The 8,977-nt window shown below is 49.1% G+C and overlaps 1 protein-coding gene across 1 annotated transcript; it reads left to right on the top strand.

Moving 5' to 3' along the window:
* Positions 1–3,792: 3,792 nt before the first annotated feature.
* On the top strand, positions 3,793–4,437 carry LOC142578363 (sulfotransferase ssu-1-like). Its single transcript, XM_075687759.1, has one exon. The coding sequence runs from the start codon at positions 3,793–3,795 to the stop codon at positions 4,435–4,437; it is 645 nt and encodes a 214-aa protein (XP_075543874.1).
* The last annotated feature ends 4,540 nt before the right edge of the window (positions 4,438–8,977 follow it).

The raw sequence follows: 8,977 nt of genomic DNA, 5'->3' as shown, positions 1-8,977 counted from the left end.
TGAGCAGCTCGATGACCTTGGCAGAGTGGCGTTGAAGTGGTCGGGCGCAGCAGACCGACTTGCAGCTTGGAGGCCAGCCCCCAACCTTGGCGGCAGAGGAGGCGGAACGTCCGTCATTGCTTTTGATATCGTACCCGCCACGGGGGCGTAGGTACGCCCAAATTTAACCCAAAAACTAGAGCGAATCAGGATTAGCAGCTGATCAAGAACTCGTCTTCTTCATCTTGTGTACGAAGGGACTGCCAGGAAAGTAGGGTGGTGACATTGCGAATCGAGCGACAGAGTTATGCGTCCATATCAGATACAACGGTTACAGTGTCTACGAGAGAGAATGCGCGAAAATCTTCAGCAGAAATTTCTATGATTTTTCATTGGCTACATTGAGGACTTTTGTTTTTCGTCAGTGCCGATGTCTTTGTCTCGTGGACTACGACAATTAATTTTCCTCTTATTGAGCTGCGGGACCAGGCCGCATCGGCCATGGTAAGTGACGACGCGGAGAAGGTGAAGGGTGGGTAAATGGCATGGCGACGATTAGCTCCTGACGGGAACAAAGAGGTGTCGTAGGAGCCTAAAGATGGACGCGGCGTGGCTGTATCACGGGATGCCACGGACGATGTGGTACAAGAAAATTAGGCGCGTCGACAATTCCGGCGATATAAATGGCGTAGCCACAAGCAAAGGCTATAGACCGATCGTCTAACGAACGCCATGAGTCTGCGACGGTGTACCAGCCGTCTGGGTAAATAACGGTACGGCGGCTGGTAGTAGGGGGCCTAGGTACGACGTCGACGTTACTGAGAGGTGGAGCTGCAACTGCAAGGAGCTGTCGGGGCCTGTTGACGGCTGCAGCATAATTGACAAGCACCACTGCAGAGAGCTGTTCGTGGTGCAGGAGCAGGACCTCGGTGATTTCTAGCTCAATCTGGTGGTGGAGCGTGGGCACGAAATTCGTACTAGCCTGTTGTATGTGCTGCGTCTGAGGGACGGGCACTAAGGAGAGCTGGCGAGCAACTTCCTCACGCAGAAACGTCTTTATCATTTCGAGAAGCTTTGATTGATTGCAAATAACGGCAGCCAATCCAGCAAGATGTTCGTCGTGGAAGGAGGGCGACGCGTCAAATATTGCTGACTGAGCGCGGATTCATCTCAAGCACTGTGCACGGATTCTTCGCCAGCAGCACATTAAGCACACCGTCCTCTTTTCCTCAGTAACGTTCGTGATTCTTTATTCCTCCAACACGGTCGTCCTCGCTCCGTTGAGCAAGTCCAGAACGTCTTTGCTGTAGCTCGTGAATGATCCACCCCGCAGCTGCGCTCGCTCCCGCTAACACTGCTCTGCACACAGTAACCAACAGCTAGTAGGCCAAACTTGTCCACGAAAGAGGTCTTAAATGCCCATGACGTCTGAAAATCCGTCTCGTGGTTCGGAGGCTGCTACGCCCTCGAGGAATAAAATCACGTGCTTCAGTTTTCTGGCATGTCTCATGTGTTGCGCGCTTGCCCTCCCACATGACGAGAGCCAGTCCTCCACGTCGTTGTCACCCGCACCGCTTAAATTAGCAGGGTCATGTGGCGGAGCACATCGGCGCTTACGACTGATCCAGAAGAAGGCGCCTGCTGAGGAGGGTCGTCGGGCATGGTTGGTGGTAGCGGGAAGCGTGCGACGATTAAGTGGCAGGTTGGAAGGTTTCAAGGTACCCCGCACCTCCACCAACTGTGAAAAGTGTATTCGCTGAGAATTCGGAGCGGCTATCGTGGCGGTAAGATCAGAATACCGAGTCCGAGCACCAGCGCCGATTTCCTGCTTAGCGCTGGTCCTCATTACACAAGAAACAAGTTCGTATGCAGCCGCAACTGCTGCAGTACTGGAGGGTCTTCTATACTCTCAAATGAAGGGAGTCATGGTATGTTTACGTATCTATACGGCCTGCCTGCCTACTTCAATAGCATTGTCGCAACTTACTACAACAAATCACGCAAGGACACCCCATCAAACCAATTCTTATTGAAATGTCGGCCACGTGAGCTGTTAATTTATTCCATACCCTGACACCGTGTCATCATTGGCAACAACAAGGTTGGCGCAGCTGCTTCAACAGCTCCTTATTCGGATACTAACCTTATCCGTATATAATCTTTGAGCTCCTTTCGTTTCCGCTTGTACTTCAGTTAACACAGAACGCGGCACACAACTTGAACGAGAGGCCATTCATACAGAGATCTTTATCTATAAGCAAACAGTGCGTATTCTATCCAATCGTTATTTCCACCTCCTCTACCACTCATACACCTGATAACGTCACATGGTTGGTTTACATTTTCCTATCACCATCTTCAACTGTGATCTTTTTAACACATCGCCTTGTGGAAACCCTTGCCACTCGGCAGAACGTTATTAAGATACTCCCTTGCATGACTTCTAAAAGATTACACATCTGTATAAATCGCTCCGGGCTTGCATAAGACACCATCTAGAGATAAACGGAAGAGCGCTCTTTTAATTGCTCTCTTATGTACTATCTCTTTCACTTTTCCGACCTCACCTCTTTCTTATGACGCATGTGCATTTCTCTCCGCGTCATATCTTGTGACGCTCAGCCGGTCGTACCTCTTGCTCAAGTCAACAAAGGTACAGCACAGTCCGGGGGCTACAGCCGGAAGGACTGGCTGCACTTTCACTGCTGGCTTTCTTTTATTACTTTCACTCACAATACCTCTCAGTGTGTTTTTCTGCTTTTCACGTACCTTACTCTCTTTAGGTCACCTGTCTTCAATGCCAATTTTTTCCTTCCCTTCCCTCAATTGACGGTCCATGGACAACTCCTTTTGTTCTCGTACACCAATTTTATCTAGCTTGGCAGTTATTCTTGAGGTGCACACGCGCTGCTAACGTAAACAGCAGATTCCTGAAAAACGACCGAGCATGCCTGTCACAGATTTTACTGCGCCAAAAGCTATTCAGGCCTCTGAGATACCCTATGAGTTAACCAGTAGCACCCCACTATGTCGCCTAGATCGGAAATTAGAGACACCGCTCTGCACAAGCTGGGTTTCCAGGTTTTATAACCGGACCAGGACGAGTTCCATTTTCGCCTGATGAGCTTTTGTTTTGTAAAACCACTGTGGGTGTCCCTCGTAGCTTCGTGCTACAGTCCAGTTGGTGAAAATTTTCTCTTTCATAAATCTTCCTTACCTTGCTTGTGATAGCTTTTTTTTTATGGTTGTGACAGATTCAAGTGATATTTGTGAAATATATTGTTTTTGGTGCACTCCGCGTGCATTGCTATTTGCGGACACGAATTCACGCAGATAAAAGAATTTGTCAGTGGAATTTCTCGAAAAAAATGCTGCAGAAGATAATGTATGCTTGATGGTGTAAGGGCGTGAAATAAAGCCAGTGTTGTTACGAAAAGTGTCATAATAAACATAATAATCTTGTTCATTTTTTTCAGCCACAGCGTGCAAATGAACCTCATGTCAACAACGAAGCCGTTCACTCAAAACATTGATGGAGTCCCTAGAGACCCGCATTGCAACCCTGAAATCCTTAAAGGAGCGTTGGAGTTTCGCGCAAGAGAGGGCGATCTAGTCCTGCTTTCATTTCCCAAAAGCAGAACGCATTCGGTCCTTTATATTTTGCAGCCTATTCTAAAGAAAGGTCAAGCGATCACAAGTTACGATGAGTTCGCACAAAACATGATATATCTGGGAGTGTCACACCCTGACGACTTGAAACCACGCCTGCCACTGCGTGTGATCTCATCGCATTATCCCTTGAGAAGTGAGTTAATGAGCAGCGAGGCAAAGTACATCTACGTGGTGCGGAACCCGTGGGACGTCTGCGTGTCATTCTACCCCATGGCGACAAGTCTCAGCGCTTACCGCTTCCAACATGGCACATTCGACCAGTTCTTTGATGCTTTCCTGAGCGAGGATGTCGCAGGTTACGGGAACTACTTCGATCACGTGGTTTCCGGATATGAGCTTAAGGACATACCGAACGTGTTTTTCGTGACATATGAGAACTTGACGAAAGACATCCGAGGCACTGTTCTGAAGCTTGCGCGTTTCTTGGGAGACAGCTATGCAGTAGATTTGGCAAAGGATAATCGGATGCTTAGTGAGTTGCCTGAACGATGCTCGGCGGATCACATGAAAGAGACGATGGTCTTGGACCTCACCACAAACACAAATCCTGGCATCGACAAGATGCTGCGGCGCCTTCACGAGAATTGCAAAGATGGACACAACGGAGACAGCAAGAAGTACTGCTTCGTAAGAGAAGCCAAGGTCGGTTGGTGGAAGAGGTACTTTTCACGGGAACAGCTGCGGCGCTTGGAAGAAACGATAAAGAAGGTAGAAGAAATACTGCCGGTGATGGAGCTTTGGAGCGGTATACGTGAAGAGGCCACTGCGACGTCAACTGACAAATAAAAAATGAAGGCGTGAAGGTGAAGAATTGTAATGAAATTCTCATGTATTTTCTTTGATTCAAAATATTTTTTTCAAGAAACAACTTGACATAAAAATCACATTCTCTGTTACTTTAAGGTGCGATCAGCAGTGTTGATAAGTATCTCATTGTGTGCTTTCTTGGGAAACATAAAGAGGCCACGGCCGTATCTGTTCAAGATTGCCCATTGGAAGCTTCCGAACTTAACAGTAATGCATATGGGAATGAATGTCTTCGTAGATTGTGTTTCTGGTAGCTTTTTCGTTTGACTGCACTCGAGCCCCGAGCTTTTGCGTCGACTAAGGGAATCCTTTGTAATGATGTCTGCCCTTTTCGACCGTTCAAAAGAAAAATACATGTGCAAGTATCCCTGAGAGTATTGCTGGCTTTGTGCAGCTGTTAGACTGTTTTGTGACTTATTACCACACCTGCGAAAGGAATCTAGACAGAAGCGTTCAAGGGAAGGCCACGTTGTCACAGCTAGATTTGAAGTTATTTCCGTCAGTCAAGAAAAACGATGATAGAACAGCAAGTAGGGATCGAGTCTTTCGACTTCATAGGAATTGTGACAAAACGGAGAGATAGTCAGGCTATATCGGTTTATGTTTATGTAAGTATACGGGGGTTACTCCACACGGCAGTCTCGTCAGTGTGAATTTAAACTTACGTGTTTTATAAAATTTGATGATCGGAGTAAAAATTTGGATTACGCTCCAGCTTCGCCTTTAAGAGTGGAACGCGCTAGCATTCAAAAATTCCTGGCTGCTTTTTGCGCCTCCCGGCAACTGCAGCTTATTTAAACGTAATGTTTACCGCGAAACGCTGGCGGAGAACGCTATACACAAAGACGAGCTTTCTGGTAGAAACGTGGCCTCTTGCGTGAACCGGTCTCCTGTACTATGAGCGATAAACTTGTTAGACACTGAAAAGCGGTCACCCGATAAAAATAAACAAGTACACATGTCGACATTGTTACGCGAACGAAGTATTAAGAGCTGGAGACTATTTACAAAGTATATTTAGGAAGAATAACTGCAGCGCTGGCCAGTTCAGACGAGTTCAGCCAGAGAGCGTTCGTCGTCTTCGTCGGGGCGCCCGCCTGCATCGTCCACAAGAAAAGCGCACTCACTATCCCCGGCGGCAGAAGCACGGTCCCCGTGCGTCTAAATATCGGTGATAACAGGAGGGTAATATCGTTTGAGGCGTGCGACATGCACAACGTCAGGGGAATTCGGGGAAGTTGAGGCACTGGTACCGACTGGGGCGATTTCGTACGTAACTGGAGTCACGGCACGCATCACTCGATATGGGCCTGCGTACCGAGACAGGAGTTTTTCTGACAGGCCAGCACGACGAGTGAGGAACTACAGGAGTGCCAATGAGCCAAGCGAAAAGTGGACGTCCCTGTGTTGGCGATCGTGCAAACGCCGTTGCTTCTCTTGCAAGGTCAGGAGGCGAGCGCGGGCACTTTCGAGAGATTGGGCTGCCCTGGTGATAGTGTCAAGTGCATACTCGCTGGTCTCTGCTGCGGTGGATCGAAGGGATGCGTCCAGTGGCAATGTGGGTTCTCGTCCGAAGAACAGAAAAAAACGGGGAATAACTGGAAGTGTCGTGATGCGAATTATTAAATGCAGAAGTGACATAGGGTACGGCAAGGTCTCAATCAGTACGGTCGGACGAGACATACTTTTCAAGCATGTCTGTTAGGGTGCGAGTCAGACGCTCCGTGAGACCATTAGTCTGGGGATGGTAAGATGTAGTCAGCTTGCGCTTTGTTGAGCAGGACTGCAGGATGTCGGCGACGACATAAAAAAGAAATGTCCGACAGCAGTCAGTTAGCAGTTGGTGTGGAGCACCATGCTGCAGAATCACGTCGCATAAAAGAAAATCGGCGACATCTGTGGCGCAGCTTGTTGAAAGTGCTTTGGTGATGGCGTAGCACGTGGCGTAATCTCTCGCCACAGTCATCCACTTGTTGCCAGATGGGGATAGAGGGAAAGGACCACATAAGTCCAAGCCGACGCGAAATAACGACTCCGAAGGAATGTCGAGCGGTTGAAGGCATCCGGCAGGCAGCGTCGATGGTGTTTTTCGGCGCTGGCATTTCTCACACGCCGCACCACATTTCCGGATGGAGCGGGCAAGGCCTGGCCAAAAGAAGCATCGACCAACGCGGTCGTAGGTGAGGGAGACGCCAAGGTGACCTGCCTCTGGTAAATAGTGAAGTTCTTGCAGAAACGCTGACCGGAGGTGCTTGGGAATGACGAGGAGTAGGGCAGGACCGTCGGTGCGTACATTGTGGCGGTATAATACACCATCCTGGAGAACAAACAGGTGAAAGGACGAAGCAGTAGGCGAAGAATCCAAGCCATCAATGATGGCGCGCAAGGTAGCATCTCGGCGTTGCTCGCCGGCAACGTGTAGCACCTGACAAACGGAGAAAACGCAAGCGTCGGCATCGGGGTCAGGGTCGCCGGGTGGTTCGTCCACTGGTTAGCGTGATAAAAAGTCTGCGTCTTGATGTAATCGGCCCGACGTGTACACTACTGCATAGGAATATTCTTGCCGCTGCAAAGCCCAGCGACCAAGCTGGCTGGTAGGATCTTTGAGGGAGGAAAGCCAGCAGAGCGCGTGGTGGTCAGTGATTACAGAGAAGTGCTTGCCATACAAGTACGGGCGGAATTTGTAAACCGCGCAGACCAGAGCCAGGCATTCACGACCTGTAATCCAATAGTTGCGCTCCGCTGCTGTGAGGAGGCGGCTAGCGTAGGCGATAACACGATCTTGACCCTGTTGGCGCTGGGCTAAGACGGCTCCGATACCGTGACCACTGGCATCGGTACGCACCTCTGTAGGAGAGGACAGGTTAAAGTGGACCAGAATAGCTGGCGTGGTGGCAATTTTGGTGAGGTGGGCAAACGCGGCAGTTTGAGCGGTGCCCCACGTAAACGGCACGTCCTTCTTCAGAAGAGCAGTAAGTGGTCGAGCAATCGCTGCGAAGTCTTTAACGAAGCATCAGAAGTCGGAGCAGAGTCCTACAAAACTTTGGACGTCTTTGACAGACTGAGGTACAGGAAACGACGTGACAGCACAAATTTTCACCGGGTCTGCTTGAATACCGGAAGCGTCGACGAGGTGGCCCAGCACTGTAATGTGCCGACGACCGAAGTGACACTTCAATGAATTTAGTTGGAGCCTAGCCTCGCGGAAGACTTAGAGAATAGCTGATAAAAGCTCAAGGTGTGTCTCAAATGTAGGCGAAAATACGAGCACGTCCTCTAGATAGCAGAGGCATGTACCATTTGAAACGTTGAAGCATAGAGTCCATCGTAAGTTCGAACGTTGCTGGGGTGTTGCATAGACCGAATGGCATAATTTTTAATTGATATAGACCATCAGGGGTTACGAACGCGGTTTTCTCTTGGTCCTTTTCATCCATGTAAGTTCGACAACAGCCAGACCGAAGATCTATTGATGAAAATTAGTTAGCACCGTGGAGACAATCGAGGGCGTTGTCAATGCAAGGCAAGGGGTAGACGTCTTTCTTGGTAGTGCAATTTATATGACGATAATCTACGCAGAAACGCCATGTGCCATCTTTCTTTTTAACAAGCACTACGGGCGACGCCCAAGGGCTCGACGAAAGTTCAACAATTCATTTGGCAAGCATCTTGTTCACTTTATCTTGAATAACCTTAGGCTCCGGAGCAGAAAGTCGATATGGCCAGTGATGAATAGGGCTGGCATCACCAGTATTTATGTGATGCTTAACAATTGAAGTCCTGCCCAATTGGCGATTGTTGAGGTGGAAGATGTCGTGGTAGGAAACCAAAAGGCGATAGAGAGCCGTGGCTTGTTCAGGCAACAGGTCCGCAGCAATCATGGGACTAAATGTTGCGTCAGGAGAAACAGCATCCTGTGGACATGGTGAAAAATCGGAGCAGATTTCTACTGCAAACGTCGTGACGTGGTCATCTCCTATAGCACGCAGCGTTGCGATCGATATGCCTTGGGGTAGAACTTCCTTTGTCACGCCAAAATTGACGACGGGGAGGCCTATCCGTTTATTGGCGACGGTGACGACGGAGTGGGGCACAGTGATATTGTGCATCAAAAGGACATCTAGAACCGGTGTGGCGACGTAATCACTATCTGGCACAGGAAAAGATGATAGCAAATCGACGAAAGTCAAGGCTTTAGGCGGCAGGCGGACGAAGGCGGTCACACTAAAGTTGTTCGGCAGTTCAGCACGAATATGCGCGAGTAGAGGAAGTTCGAGGCAAAACTTACCGGCAGCACAGTGGATCAAAGCTGAATGCGTCGTAAGAAAGTCGAGTCCAAGGATTAGGCCATGGGGACGATTGGTCAGCACTGTAAAAAGAGGGAACGTGGCGGTCGCTGATACTTATGCGTAAAGTACATATTCCAGTGACGTCAATAATGCTGACATCGGCCACGCATACGGCTCGTGTAGTAGCAGGTGTGAGAACCTTCCTCGGTCGAGGACGGAGGTTAATAATC

Source organism: Dermacentor variabilis, chromosome 4, assembly GCF_050947875.1.
Source record: "Dermacentor variabilis isolate Ectoservices chromosome 4, ASM5094787v1, whole genome shotgun sequence".
NCBI classification, from domain to species: Eukaryota; Metazoa; Arthropoda; class Arachnida; order Ixodida; family Ixodidae; genus Dermacentor; species Dermacentor variabilis.
The sequence above is the reverse complement of the archived record's forward strand: the minus strand, read 5'-3'. Positions and strand labels throughout refer to the sequence as shown.

What these genes read in the sequence shown, in the direction of transcription:
- LOC142578363 (XM_075687759.1), top strand. Translation starts at nt 3,793, where the DNA reads ATGAGCAGCGAGGCAAAGTACATCTACGTGGTGCGGAACCCGTGGGAC.